Source organism: Melospiza melodia, chromosome 5, assembly GCF_035770615.1.
Source record: "Melospiza melodia melodia isolate bMelMel2 chromosome 5, bMelMel2.pri, whole genome shotgun sequence".
Lineage (NCBI taxonomy): Eukaryota > Metazoa > Chordata > Aves > Passeriformes > Passerellidae > Melospiza > Melospiza melodia.
This window is the reverse complement of record NC_086198.1, coordinates 3,483,086-3,498,744: the sequence shown is the minus strand read 5'-3', so window position 1 is coordinate 3,498,744 and position 15,659 is coordinate 3,483,086. Positions and strand designations below refer to the sequence as shown.

The window sequence follows — 15,659 nt, the reverse complement described above, 5'->3', positions numbered from 1 at the left end:
AATGTGATGAAAACAGAAAGTATTACCATCTTCTGGCTCTCTAGTAACACTTACCATGAAAGGAACTCAGTGAATGCTGGTTATTTAGTAAGTGTAGGCTGACATACGTAAGTAATCTTCTTAAAAGTATCACTGCAAAGATCTAAAGATTAATTGGGTCTCTACTGCCTTCCCTTTGTGTGCCACTAAGAAAATGTTCCTGAAAAAAATACAAATAGTTTTCTTGAGGTAACTCTTTGTTGGAGCATAAAATTATGTGCTGTGGAGTTTATTTGGTTGTGTCTTAAGCTCTTGCAAGCCAGTGATAGGTCTGTCAACTGTTAAAGTCATTGTGAAAGAAATAAATCCAACAGGTCAAAAAATGTGAGGTGCCAGTTTTAAAACCAAATTCTCCCATGTGTAAACATCTGGATTTGTTTTTGTTTTAATGCTGTTGGCAGGTGGCACTTTTGAGAACTGAAAAGTTCTTAAGTTGTCTTCTTAAGAGTTATTTGTAGCTTTTGAAACCTGGTGTTAAAATCTGGTAAACTCTGGGTGCAGAACGGCAGCTTTCTGCACAAACATACATATTTATATAACATACCATACACATATTTATATATCATATTTATATTTATGTAACCATATACAACTGTCCAGTGCCTCTCTACCAGAGGAGAAGGTGCTTTGGCTAAATTAGAGAGAAGTTAGAAAAGGCTTTTAATTGCTTGCTGCCTTAGCTATAACTTATGAGTAGTACTGGATTAGGAAATTAAATATAGGCTTGCATAAATTGTGCTGTTTGCAGCTCCATGCTTCAAAGGGTAGGCTGGAGAAAACATGGGTGTTGTAGTTATCTATGGCAATTAATTTCTTGAGAATATTCCAGCTGCAGTTGATGGTTTCAGGGGGCATGAGTAGACGACATAGTCTTTCTATCTGCAAAATATATTGTTGCCAATCCTAGAATATAGCTCTGTGATTTTAGAGAGAGAAAATCTTGGCCCTGTTGTTTAGCAGAAAACTTTAGTAAAAGTAATTTTTGCTATAGATCTTGAGCTGAAAGTGTAATGGCCAGCCATTTAGCTTTTAAACTGGTCTACTAAATCAGTTAACAGAGAATGCACAAAAGAAAAAAATTACTTAAGTCTTGCAAAAAACCATGTCCACACTCTTGTTTGTAATCTCTTAGCTTGAATATTTCAGTCTTTGTAGTTTTGAGTAATTAAAATATACTAAGTCTGTGTGTGAACTATATATATATATATATATATATATATATATATATATATAAATCAGTGTAAATAATATAGTCTCTAGGTGTCTTTTGGTAGCTCATATTTTTGAAAGAGACTCAGTGTTGAAAGACACTCAGTGGCTGACTGGTAGAGGTTGAAAAATACAATAGGAAGATGCAGAATGAGGGACCTGTGCTAACAACTTGTGTAATTCCGTAATTACATACCTCATTACAGGTATGTAACTTAGAGCTAAATTATCTAACTTGATCTGCTTGCTTTATTTGTTTTGGCCTTGTATCATTTAATGTTTTAACAGACATTCTGTCTTCCTTGTCCAAAGAATGACTGTTTCAGAGCATAACATCTTTTAAAAACTCTATTGCTTTCAGAAGGAATTGAGTTTGTAGATCCGAATAAGGTGAACAAATTGCAGGTTTCTTGTGGTTACCACATACACACCTGCACAAGGGGTGGCTGAAAAGCTGCTCAGTGGACAGGAACTTGGGGCTGCTGGTTGACAGCTGTCTGAACATGAGCCAGGAGCGTGCCTGGGTGGTCAAGGAGACCAAATGCAGCCTGGCCTGTACCAGAAATAGTGTGGCCAGCAGGAGCAGGGAAGTGATTTTCCCCCAGTACTCAGCACTGCACAGACAGCACCTGAAACAGAGCTGGGAAGGTTGGGGAAAAGCCAGATGGTTTTTTGGGCAGGAGCGTTAGAAGTGCAGTCTCATGATGTGGCATGCAAGGTTTGTGTTCTGCAGGAGCTCTGGGCTTCAGCTCTGACCCCCTGAGCGCCTCTTGGCTGGAAACAGGGGAGATGCTGCTGGCTTGGCAGATGTGCAGCTCGTCTTGAGCAGGCTGCAGGTCTGTCAAGGGTAAATGCAACCCCTGGACACATTAGGAAGGAGTTTCCACTCAGGATGAGGAAGTGTTACAGTCCATTGCAGGTGCTGGGCCGTGTCCCTTGGGAAGGGGGGATTTGAATGAGGAACTTCTCCCATGAGAAGTGGTTCTGAAAACACTTTCAAACTTCATTTGCTTAACTAAGCAAAAGGGAGAATCAGAGGAATATGGCTCTGTAGTTTGAACTAATGCCTGATAGCAATTGTATGAGGTGGTGCCTGCTAACAGCAGAGGACAAGATCTCCTGGTTTAGAAGACCTCCTAACATTCAATTTTTCTGTTTTCCAGTTTATTCATTAATTTGGAGAAACAAATTCACAAGCACCTAAGTTGATAAAAAAAATTTGCATTCCTATAAAGATCCTGAAAGTTTTCAGTATTTATTTGAGGGTACTTGGAAAAAAAAGAAGCTGTAATGTGTCTACATCTGGTAATTGGAATTTAGAGGATTCTGCACACAGCTTGAAGCAGGAGTACTAAGTCCTCCCATTTTGAAAATGTGCTTTCAGAGGGTCTGTGCTCTCTCCTGACAATTACAGTTCAGCTGACCTTACACATGCAAACTCCTGCCCTGGGAACAAATTTAGCATGGAAAATCATAGGCATGACTCCAATCAGCAATTTCAGCACTCATCTCCCAGTGCGGAAAAGTGACAGCCAGGAGGTGTTTGTGGGTCACCTGCAAACTCTGATCCAGTGTAGCTCAGGGTAGGCAGGGCAGGGACTGTCCCAGACAACCCCAGTTGTTCTGCACCATGTCTCTCTGACCTGCACCTTGGAGGCTGTTCAAGCATCTATTTCTGCAGCAGTCTGGCAGGAGATGGGCACTTCTCCAAATAGCTGCACTGAGAACCAGGCACATTTGCAGGCATTCAGGCTGGTGCTTTGTATTCTGTCTGAGTGCTGCTGCAGCTTTTGGACAGAGATTTGTGAAATCTGAGCTTCAGATTGGCTTCCCAGTGGTCCTTGTGCAGCTTTATGAGGAATGCATCACAGGGAATATTATCAATGTACAGCTCTGAATAGCTTAAAAATATGAAGGTACATTTCAGCCACATGGCTTTTACAAGGGTGATGTAGGTGCTTGTCAAATTACTCATCCACAGCGTTGTGTTGTCTCTACAGGCTTCTCAGAAAAGGTGTCATAATTATATGAATTTTAACATTTATTCTTATTCTAATTAGATTTGTTAAATATTCTTTTTTTTAAAGCTTTAAGGTTATAACTTTGCTCAAAAAGACTGGGAGTGATATTTTATAATTACCTTATCATTATTTGCATGTATATAAAGACACAAGCATTGTAGAGTGAAATATTTTATGCATTTCTGTTATTTGTATTTCATAATCAATCTGGGTGTCTCCTCAAAATAAGTGAAAAATTTGCTACCAATAGGACATAAGGATGAAATTCTTATGCCAATTCTTATATCAAATTAAGAAACAATGTGGTCACACTGCTGCTGTAATCTCAAGAAAAATTGTTTAACTTTGCTGTAGTTTTCCCACTCGCACAATGTGGTTAATTGCTTCTCCTTCTTCTGCCTGAGGACTGTCTTTGGATTTATCAGTATTTTTGTAAAATTGTGAGTTCCTCAGAAATAGTGCATGGATACCACAAACTGTGCAAGGAGAGCAGCTCAAGTGAGCAGAGAAATCACTCCATAACAGCAGCAGCTGCTGCCAGACCCAGCTGCAGAGCTGCTGTGCCTGGTGTGTGGGTGCCTCAGCAGAAGCACTGGGAGGGAGGGAAGTGAAGGAAGAACACTCAGGTAAATGAAGATAGGAGAGATGGAGCATTGGTCAGCAATCACAAAGCTACAGGGTAGGTACCTTAAAAACCAAAATAATACACTCAGCTGTTTGAAGAGGACGTGGCTGCTGGTGGACAGCATTGCAAACTGAAGGTAAGGTGTAATAGTGGTTAGCTGCAGGGCTGGCTCGGGGCTGGTACAGCACTTTGGGTGATGTTACTTCATTAAGGGAATTGCTCCATATGTAGCCTTCAAATCTTAAGAGAAGTGTGGGACTGATGACTGAGTTTGTAAGCCAGTCACCTGTTCACTGTTCAGATGTTCCTGTGTTCTCAGTTAAATGTTCCACCCTTTACTTTCAACAGATATTACCTTATCTGTTTTTATTTCCCCCACAAGGTTTTAGAAGAGAATGGAGAACAAGTGCCCTGTTACTCTGTCATGGTGAGTTTACAAGAAGTTGGTGGAGCTGAAACTAAGAACTGGACTGTTCCCAGGAAGCTCAATGAGTTTCAGAACCTACACCGCAAACTCAGCGAGGTATGAATCCTGGCTACGGGAGGGAAAAGATACAAACTGACAACATTTGTCAGAATGATAACAATTTAATGCTTCCAGTTTTAATGCCAGCCTTTTGGCTTTTAGCCCTTTAGAACTAGATTTCTATCTGCATATTTCTGGTCTCTGACAAATGATTATAAAACTTGTTTTTAATTTTTTCCCCTTAATAATGTTTTACTGGACTAATCCCATTTCAAAATGGTATATGCTCTGCACTGTCATACAAGAGCCTGCTATAAGAGTGAGGTTTTATGTCTGGCTTCTGGGGAAGTAGTAGAAATGACAGCTTTTGGGGAGAGAGGAGGTTGGGATTTTTTTCACAGTGCTTTAACCTTTCTGTCTGATAAGGAATAGATAATGGTGCTGTAAAGGGGAAGGGTTCAGATGTGTCAGCCCATAGTGGTAAAGGGAAGGTGTTTTCTTGAGAGGGGTGTGGAAGTGAGATGAGAGCAAAAAGGAGTCTCTTCATTTCCATTCTGAACTACCTGTCTTTTTCTCTGCATGCATCTTAACTGAGCTCTCCTTTCTCCTACACAGTGTTTTCCATCATTAAAGAAAGTTCAGTTGCCTTCTCTCAGCAAGCTGCCCTTCAAATCTGTAGACCAGAAATTCATGGAGAAATCCAAAAACCAGCTTAATAACTTTCTACAGGTAAGAAAATAAGGACAAAACCGACAGATATCTAAACAGGAGAATTGAGAGGCTGCTGCCTCTCTATTGCCTAAAGAAAGAGCCTAGAACAAATAGGTCAAATGTAAAATTTGACACTATAAATGTCAAAGTTGTACAAAATGTCAAAGTTGAGATGAGTTTGACTGATAGTAACCATTCCTCTAGTAGTAAATTAATTTAAACTTCAATTAATTGAAGAATCATAATGAATCCTTTAATTGCCACTTTCAGCTAAAACTCCTTCATTCACAACATTCACAACAAATTCCTTACACGTGAGAAATTGTTATAAAACAAGAAGGTTGTAAGACTAAAAGCTTTATTCTTACTAGTTCCAGTACTTTAGAAATAATTTCTTAAAGTATCTTTCTGAGATAGGGATTTTTTTCTCACACTACCTCTGAGCTGCAATTTAATCAGTTTTATTGGATGCCTCAATACATCTTATTGCTTAACAAGAAATATTTAATTGATGTGTTGCTGTGTTGTGATGTGTCATTATTTTTGTTTCATAGAAATTACTCTCTGATGAAAGACTCTGCCAGAGTGAAGCACTTTATGCCTTCCTGAGCCCCTCCCCAGAGCACCTCAAAGTTATTGATGTGCAAGGCAAGAAGTCATCGTTTTCACTCTCCTCATTTCTAGAACGACTTCCTGGTGATTTGTTTTCTCATCAGGAGGTAAGTGGTAGAAAAGTAATCTTCCCAAATTTAATTACTTATCCTAAGTAAGCAGCAAGAGTCATTAGTATTTGAGTGGCAGGCAATATTTCCAAAGGTCATTTGTAATTTACTGTAAGTGAACAAAGAGAAGAAAGAGCCACCTATGAATTTAAAAGATGTTTATTAATAAAGCAGGTTTCCTGCCTTTTGGTACATGCATATAGGCAAATGTGTAAGCTATCACAAATAAACAAATTGCAGTTCATGTGGGATTGTTTATTTTTTTACAGCAGAATTTTCCACTTTTTGAGTTCTGGACATGAGTATTTCAGAGAGGTTTTGGCAGGTAAAAATACACTTGGGAATATTCTCTTGGCAAGAAAGAAGAGCTGTGTATCCCTAATTTCAGGACAAGTTCATAAGCAGAGCTAGTTTTGACAAAAAACTGTTGGCAAATAGTACAGGCTTACTGAGGGAATTTGCAAGTGCAGGCAGGAGTCTATGTAGGCAAACCAGATGGAGAATTTGTTATTAAGCCATAAAACCCCATTGTTTATCAAAATCCAATGAATAATAGATTAGTGACCAAAATAGCTCATTGACTAAATTGACCATAATCCATGGCACTCTCTTCTGTGTGGTTCATGTTCAGACAATGCAACATTCAAGGAGATGTTTATATTCCCCCTTTTAGTTACATGTTATACAAAATTCATTTAAAACAGTTAATTTCTGACATGCTGTAGTTGTCTGGAGCAGATGGGTCTTATGCAGGACAATTTGAGATTGAGGAGCATGTATACTTCTAGGCTTTTATAGGGAGAAAGGTGGTCTTGCATCTCAGAAATAAGAAAATCCTATATACGTACCTTGCAAAAGAGTGCTGTGTTTGCATCTAGATGCTGAATGCGTGTGCCTCATTTCAGAGTAATAAATATAAAGGAAGTTTGAGAAACTAGTTTTACTTTGATAGAAGTACTGGAGTTATACAATCCAAAGTGCTTTCACTAAAATGACTAATGATAGGTAGAAGTAGCATAAGAGTATTGAAGGGTGAAGCTATTTATATTTTGCTATTTAATTGAAAAACATCCTCAAGACATTGTATTATGGGAGCTAGATATTGTATTATGGGCGTGTGTAGGAGGAAAAAGTTGGGAAATACAGGAGAAGGAAAAAGAATTTTTAATACCAGTGTGTGAAAGGAGAAAGAACAAATAAACAAAGCAGAAATTATGCAGCTGTTACTGCTTCACATTTCTCTTCTCTCTCTTCTCCCTTCTTTCCTTAAGCTTACACATAACAGAATACAGATGGTGGGAACTCTTAGACCCTATGAATGAGTATGTCAAACAATTGCCCTAAAGTGAAAGTAATAAAATAAAATGGAGGAAGACAGACTGGGAGGCAGTCTGGGACTAGCTCTGCTGTTTCCTGGACTCCCATGTCTTTCAGAAAGAGCTTTGGATCAGCTCAGTCTTGCCCCACTGATAGCACCTTGGATACTTCCCTAAAGCAGTTAAACTGGGCTTAAATAATTTGGTACAAGGCCATAAATGAAGTTGGTTGTGTTTAAACCACACGTAAAGCTGGTATAATTGTGTTCTTTTTGTAACTGAGACTTCCTGGTTTAGTTTGTGTTTTGAACTTTGTAGTATAGAATGCTCTCAGATTCAGCTCTCTTTGCCCTTAATCTCATCTCACATTTTTCAAATATATGTCAGAGCAATAAAATTACCTCTTGAGTGTTGTGTTCAGGATTAGATACTGCAGCAATTTCTTTATATATATAACTCCTTGGACAGGGTTAGCTTTAGAATGTATTTTTTAGCTCTCTAGACCAAAACCAAATCAGAGCAAAAATGCAGTTGATATCATCTAGAAAGAAGGGCTTTTAGGTTTATAAATCTACTGGATAGAAAATGCACTGTAGTGTAAGAACTTACAATTGTTGTTGCATTTTCTAAATGACAGGAGATTCACTGAATAGCAGAAAAATAAACCAATTATAGATGATTGAATGATGAGGAAGAAAGGAAGAGATGATTGATATCTTTGAAAACCAGGCTGAAGAAGAAAATTTGCACATTATTGTGACCATTTCTGATCCAGAGACTGGGGCATCACGCCAGCCTCAGTGGAGGTCAGGTCTGCCTGTCTTTAGCTTTGCTGGAAGCAAAGGCGGGCAGGGCAAGATCCAGGAAAGCAAAGGGATGTGTTGGCTGCCATGAGCAGTGACAGGAGTTGTAGTCCTGATCCTGAAGCAATCTTCATGATAGTGAGAAACAACCTGCTGTCTGCCCTTCACTCTGAAATAGATGGTACTGCCAGAATGGAGGGGGTTCAACCCAGTCATCTTCTGGGAGTCTGTCTGAATAGCTCTTCTCCCTTTGGTGCCCTGAGCTGGGGTATCCTCAGGCTCAGGTCACCAACTATCACAATTTGTGTTTCTGGCTAGTTCTCTTTCCATTGCTGGCTTTGGCTCCCAGCTTACTTCAAGGACAACTGGTTAGGGCCTAATCCCACTGAGGGGCTTCAGCTGTGGAGGCACTGTCTGTTCTCCTGGGGAACCAGCTACCTGCTTTTCCTGGTGCAAAACCAGATTTTCCCCCTTTCTTCCCAGCTGTTTGCGTGGCAAAGAGCTCCAGCTGTCTAGCTCCCCATCCTGAATGTTTTTTGTGGATGTTGTGTCAGAGGGAGCTTTGCAATCACAAACACTGCTGAGTGCCATCTCCTGCTTACAGCTGTCACCTGTTTCCCAGCAGTACACGACTCCCACATCACCTGCTTTCTTTCATCCAGCTGGTGTTGGTGGGGCAATAGAGGCAGCATTGAGGTGCTTACTGGGGCAAGGCTGCAAGCAGAAGATACAGCAGTGATGATAATTCCAGCAGTGCAGTGTCCTCATCACTTTAGTCCAATGCGAAGTTTTCAAGATCCCTAGTGAGATTCCTCTTGGCCAGATCCTGCCAGCAGCAGTTTTTGGCTCTTTTTTTTGAGAGGACTGGCTGTGCTCCTTCTGCAGAGCATGGCAGTAACTAAATCCATTCTGGAAGAAGGCTGGGGAACAGCAGCACACACCCATGTTGTCCCTCTCTTCCTAGGAAGAAACAGAAGAGGACAGTGACCTGTCAGACTACGGAGAGGAGGTGGATGGGAAGAAGGACTCTCTTGCTGAGCCGTGTTTCATGCTGATTGGAGAGATTTTTGAACTGCGAGGAAGTAAGATGTGAACCTGCTCAATTGCTAATGGAATCTCTTGGTTCTGGAGGGCAATTCAGAATTCAATTTTTTTGCTGTTTCAATAAGTGCAATCTATATTGCACCTAATCTTCATTCTTCAATCTGTATGGCCAGTTTGGGACCAAGCTATTGTTCAGTAGTTCATAACTTTAAAGCTTTCATTCAAAAGTGAAATTACAATATAAAATGGCAATAAAAATGTAACTGGTAGGGGAGAGCATTTACACTTAATATTATTAAATTTTTCATGAAAATATTAGAAAAAAAGGACAGTAGTATTCTCTTTGTAAATAGGCTTTTCATTAGATTGTAGGAATTCTTGAGTAAGGAAAGATGACTTTATTATAGAACATGTCTCTGACAAAGAAATATAATTTTAATATCAATTTAAAGTAAATTATATATGCATTTTAGTTCTGCAACTTCTATGATGAAAATTATACTAGAATTGAGGTATATTTAAATACTGGATTTCCCCCCCTTTATGTAACTGAATGATCATAATAAAGTTATTTTTGTTTCTGTTTCAATGTGCAGCCACACATGATGCTCTATAAAATTATTTACAGGGTAACTATTGCAAAATGTGTCACCTTCCAAAAATGGTAGATATATCTCCCAAATATAGACTTTATTGTGATGTTGAACAGTAGGAAAGGAAGGTTTGCCAGTAATTACTAGGAAGCACTCACTTTTGTTTCATTTATTTGTAATGGGAAGCTGACTGCTTGGTTTGAGTGAAAATGTTTTCAGAATTTTAATGGTGCTGCTGTGTGTACTTTATACTAATAGTTATGAAAAGGGTGGGAAGTTTGAAAATATTTGGGTTTTTTTTTTTTAGTAGAAAAAGGGTTTTGAGTAGTTGTATTGCTCAATAAACTTGAAATATTCCTGTATATAAAAATTTACGGTATAACCTAGAGTGCATTTTATATGCATGGTTATGTAATCTGCAGGGCTTAAAAACCATACAGCAAACAGTACAAGGAATGTGATCAAGAAAAGTGAAACCTCTGTACAATTAATGGAATCTTAGAAAGGGTTATAACAATGTGTTTACTGTAGGGGTGGGTTGTTTGGGTTTGGTTTGGTGGGAGGTAGGGGGAAGTTTTTGTACGTGGTCATGGGTTCTGTAATGTTATTAACTTCTTGGTCATTATTTTTATAATTTTTTGTTGTTGTAGTGTTCAAGTGGGTCAGAAAAACATTAATTGCACTAGTACAAGTCACTTTTGGAAGAACCATCAACAAGTAAGTAGCTGTTGCTTTAACTGAACTTTCATCATCATTCTATTAAAAAAAGGCTGACAGAAGAACTGTTAAAATAATCTGAACATCCTGTTGGATATGGTAATCTGCATTTGTTTTCCATAGCTCAATTTACAGCTATGTTATATTTATTAGAGAAAACACAGATATGTGAATTATCTTTATGCTTCCAGGTGAGGCCTGCCTGAGGCTATGAGCATACCTGTCTGTAAACACCTTCATATGGAAAGCTGTATCTCTGGTCAGAAACAAATTTTAGAAGTATTCTATCAGCACAGCAGGCTTTTTTTTGTCCAATCAGTGACTAAATTTTGCACTTGCCAGCATGGCTTTTAAAACCTCTGATGTGTATTACGTAGCAGTAAATTGGACTGGTCTCAGACAGTATCCACTCACTGAGTTTTAAATTGATTGGTTCATTTGTTCATACCCTGCTGATAACTGGAAAATGCCTGACGGAGGACAGAGAGGCAGAGAAGTTCTGAGCATAGCTTGCATGCAAAGTTCCTGTGTAGCTTTTACATGTAGGTTGACTTTATTGATTTTAAGGGATTTGGCTGTATGGCAACAGCACTGACTGGAGCCTGCTCTGCCTTAGACTCCTGGTGCTGAAGGCTTCACTGAGGGGTGCAGCCACAGGAAGAGGCTGCTATCTCTGTCTGTCTTCAGTAATGTGCTTTGCTATCTGTGAAGGAACTTACTGTGCTTCTATCAAAACTGTCTGTTTTTATCCTAGCAGGCACATCTCCACAGGCAACTAGTTTGGAATTTGCTACTATTAGTGACCTGATTTTCCTGACTTTTCCTGGTGGAGCATTTGTAGTGCTTGTCCTTGAAATGTAGCTTTGATGTATATTTCAATGTAGTACTTGTAATTTGAAACGGATGTTTGTGGATTACCTTGAAAAGCAGCCTTCTCCAGATCTAAGTGATGTATCAGGAGTGACCTGGATGCTAGAGCACCCAGGCCTGAATATGCCCTGCTGTTATACCAATGAAATCAACTCAGGCATACTGGCAAAATTACGTGAAAAAGAACATCTCTTCCACTACTTTGAGGAGTAAAAAAGAATAAATCTGGATAAAACATGAGACTAGCTCTGATGGGCTCCCTTCTCCACTTCTTTACAGGCAGATCCGTGACACTGTACACTGGATGTTCAGTGAGCCAATGCTTGTTTACTACATTGGGGTGTTTCGAGATGCCTTCTGGCCAAATGGAAAGTTAGCTCCAGCACCGAGAGCCAAGAGCGATGAACAAAAGCAGGAGACAAAACAGAGAGCACAGCAAAAACTACTTGAAAACATTCCAGGTGAGTTCACTTTGATTCTGCTTAATCACAGATCTAATAACTTATAAGGAAACTGGTTAATCAAATTATTTTCATGTAGACTTTTAAGTTATGATTATTTGCATAAACAAGGATTATTTTGGTCTTAGTCTTTGCCTCTCCTGCCTGTCTGGTAAAAGGCATGGATTCAGATATTACTGGTGGATGCAAAATCAGAATTGCTGTATTTTTGTGCATAATGTTCATCAAGGAATCTCAGTCGAGTCTCTCTTTGCTGGTTCTCTGTGAGCAAATTTGTGGTTCTGCTACTTGGAATTACTTGTCAAACAGGGACAGTGGCACCACCCCAATTCCTCCTATATTTTGAAGTTGGAGAGCGAGGGATCTACGCATGCCATCAGTGTTGTGTGTTGTCTCTTTCTGATAAGAGGTCTCAGGGCACTGAACATTAGAGTGACCTGCAGCCCGGGCAGAAGCAGCTCCTAGATGGAGTGGTTTTATCAGTACTTTCCTTCACTCAGTACTTTCCTTCACCTGCCCTTATCTCCCAAGCCTGGGCAGCTGCTTTTTCAGCCAGAATGTTTTTGGGGCACTATTCTGAGATGTTCCATGCTGTCCCACTCACAGGACAGGAAATGCAGTTACAAATTTCTGACTTCTCAGAGATCATGTAAACCCAAAGGCACCTAACTGAAAAGAATCAAAATCATTACCGTTAGCACTTGGAAATGCACTTCAGCATAGCTTGAATGCTTTTTCTCTGCTCTGTGTGAAGAGAATGAGCTATTTTATGGCTTCACTTAGATATCTCATATACCCCCATGCATTAGGCAGTTTAATCAACTTTTGCAGCACAAAAGGAGTAGGTATGCGTGGAAAATATTTATCTTTTGATGTGTAAAAAACCCTTCCATTTACTGCCTGTGTTGTATACTCATCTACTTACTTAAATAGCCTTCCATAGTTGGTTTGTGGTATTGTTTGATTTCCTGTTTGTTTCTGAGCTTGGAGCCATATGTCAAGACATAGCTGAATGCACCTTGGATTAATGATGGAACACTGAATCACTATTTATTCTCTAATTTAATCCAAAGTGTAAATAATTGACTTAGAATTCTAACTGCCTTCTTGTGGGAAGTATTCTGTGATAATTGAGTGGCAATTAAAGTGCTGAATTTATTTTAAACGCTGTAGAAGTTGTGTCTTTGGCTTAAGGTGTATTTGAGTGAGAAGTTTAATGATGTGTGAGATGAGACTTGACTTAGTGAGGTAGACTACTGAAAAGGCATTTGATGCACCATGTTAGAACACTTAAAATGTTCTGAGATGCACACACTATTATCTAGTGGGTAACTGGAGAATAAGGGTATCTTTTCAAGCTGTGCTTTTAAAAGGTTGTTGAGTAGGGACTGTGTGTATCTTGTAGTCAAGGGCCAATGAACTGCAGTGGCTTTTTCCCCCTCCTTTTTGGGTCTTTATGGTTGAACTAGATGATCTTGAAGGTCTCTTCCAACCTTTATGATTGTGATTATGGGTAGTAAATTGATGATTCTGGCTGGAGGTTTTGCCTAGCATGAGTGAAACAACATAAACTGAAGTAATGTTTGTTGCAGATACTCTGCAGAATCTCGTTGGACAACAAAATGCCCGTCATGGTGTAGTGAAAGTGTTCAATGCATTGCAAGAGAGAAAGGCTAATAAGCATCTACTTTATGTGAGTACCCAGAAAAGTACCTTTTAAACTTCATAATCCTGTAAGTTACTGAGCTCCACTCACTCCGTATTGAAGCCTAGGGGATGTGGTTTTGCAGAGATTCATTTATTATTAAAATAAGTCAGTTGCTCTATGTTTGATCACTTGACTAAGTTTAAATAACAAAAGACTGTTTAACAGCAGCGTTGTTTTTGTCTAAAAGAGATCTTCTACCACATACAATGTGCCTGACTTCCTAAGGTACAAACTAATTTCTTCATACAGCTTAGAAAAATAAACATACCTTGGAGAATCCTAGTTAGGACATGACAGCCTTCCAGAAGTTCCACTCCTCAGCTGTTGGGAATAGTTGGACCATGCAGCTGGATCTAAGTATGACACCTTCACAGTCAGTCAGTCTCTTCTGGCACATTCCAGACAGCAGCCTGTCACACAATGCTGCCCCAGCACCAGAGAGAAAAGGTGCATGCCCTGCTGCTTGCTGCTGGATGCTGTGGAGTCTTTGACACAACAGCACCAGTTTATACTGGGTGGGAGATCCCCATCTGAATGGAGCTGCCCTCAACGCTTGCCTCCCTTCAGCCTTAAGACATTTCCCATGTAATCTGTAGGGCATGTGCTAACTTCTGGATGAAACAAAAGTATGAATGTAATCAAACATATGTGCTTCTGTTATTTATGGTTATCTAAAAATGACAGAAAGGAAGAGAAATTTGGTTGGCACCTGCATCATTTGAACTCTTTTCTGTTTTTCAGGTTTTGCTGGAACTGCTGCTAACTGAACTGTGTCCTGAGCTGAGAGCTCATTTAGAGCAGCTTAATGCCACTTAGGTTTGAATCTGCACAATTGGACCACTAGAGAAATGTCTATGTTCAAGAATAGACATGAAACTTATTTTCCTCTTTTCCATAGAGGGCTGAGGACTATGATTATTTTTAGCATTTTTCTTTCTTCTTGAGTTTTTTGTGAAGTACAGACTTGAAAAGATCTGATGCTGTTGTAGGGTAGACAAAAAAATGCTGTATAGCTGCCAATTTTTATTTAAATTGTTCTATTTGACTACTCCTCTGTTTCAAATATAGATTAAAAAATAAATGTTCATATATGCTGAAAGAAACCAGAAGATATTTTAAACATTTATGGAAAGAAATTTTGCTTATAGTGGTAAACTAATGAATGTTGTACAGTTCTAATCTCCTCACTGAGGATCTGAGCATTCCTTTTTTTTTTCTTGTGTATTGAAAAAGCCTTGTTGTGCAATACTACATGTAAAGCTATTGTGAAAATCTTATCAATTTTGGTTTTACCAAAGATTTCCTGTGGTTTGAAGCATTTGTAAGCAATAAATATCACAACTGGATTGCAGCACTTGATATGAGGCTGTACTGACAACGGATCAATGGGTTTGACAGCACTAGTTTCATAAGAAGTATCTACATTGCTTTGAAGTTTGTGTCAAAATTATGTATTGTAAACTGGTATGTCCTAACAGAATGCCTGTGTTCAATGTTAGTTCAAAGATTAGTGCTTATGAATTGCTTCTATGAATGATCAAGTAGACATTTAATTAAACCATTCTGATAACTTCCCTGATATTACTCAGGGCTGTTTTATTCAAATGCCCCAATTTCAAATAACCTTCAAATCTTTCTCCTATTTTATACAAGGAAAGAAAACTGTCTTCAGTGGTTGTTTGTTTTTTTTTTTTTTATTGATGTAAAAATATGTAAATATGATGTTAATGCACATCTAAATAATTAAACATCATCAAAAATCACTAGCTGACACTCATTACTGTCTTCTCAATTCAGTACAGTTGTGCTCTTAGAAAAACTACTTGCAGTTATGACTGGCTGTATTGTAAGCTATATACAATCTGCATAATCTATATAAATCAACATTTTTAGTAACATCTAACCTTCTGTTCTAACAGTTTCAGAAGAGTTTGCAAGTCGTGGCACAGTACTAAGAAGCAAGGCAAATTCTACACTTACAAAGCTTCATAAATAAACAGACATTTAGAAATGTGCAAGCTGATCACAGCAATCAGTAAGTTTTCCTAGTGGTTAATCAAAGTGTCTTTTCATAAAAGATCCAGCTTGACATTGCTCAGACATAAATACTCCTAGCCAAGAGATTTCCAACTATTTCTAATACAGAGGCAGTGTGAATGCAATATGGAGAATTGAGAAAAACAGGCCTTGTCTTGGGGATGTATATTCAATATTTCCACACTAATGTTTGGGGCTTTTTTCCCACAGTTCTGTAAGTAGTGTTTATTAGTTTTAGAAGCTGGTATGGTTTGAATTGTAAAGCTTAGGGTTCTGCTGGGACAGTTTCCAACTCTGAGTCTCTGCAATCCAAAAGA

At 38.8% G+C, this 15,659-nt stretch overlaps 1 protein-coding gene across 1 annotated transcript in view; it reads left to right on the top strand.

Annotated features, from left to right (window-relative positions):
- Positions 1 to 14,889, top strand: part of SNX25 (sorting nexin 25) — an 81,176-nt gene extending 66,287 nt beyond the window's left edge. The window contains exons 12-19 of the mRNA XM_063156080.1: positions 4,277 to 4,417; positions 4,976 to 5,089; positions 5,626 to 5,790; positions 8,877 to 8,994; positions 10,200 to 10,266; positions 11,416 to 11,597; positions 13,190 to 13,290; positions 14,047 to 14,889. Coding sequence (XP_063012150.1) covers positions 4,277 to 4,417; positions 4,976 to 5,089; positions 5,626 to 5,790; positions 8,877 to 8,994; positions 10,200 to 10,266; positions 11,416 to 11,597; positions 13,190 to 13,290; positions 14,047 to 14,121 — 963 coding nt within the window. The 3' untranslated portion in view covers positions 14,122 to 14,889. The remainder of the gene's footprint in view (positions 1 to 4,276; positions 4,418 to 4,975; positions 5,090 to 5,625; positions 5,791 to 8,876; positions 8,995 to 10,199; positions 10,267 to 11,415; positions 11,598 to 13,189; positions 13,291 to 14,046) is intronic.
- The last annotated feature ends 770 nt before the right edge of the window (positions 14,890 to 15,659 follow it).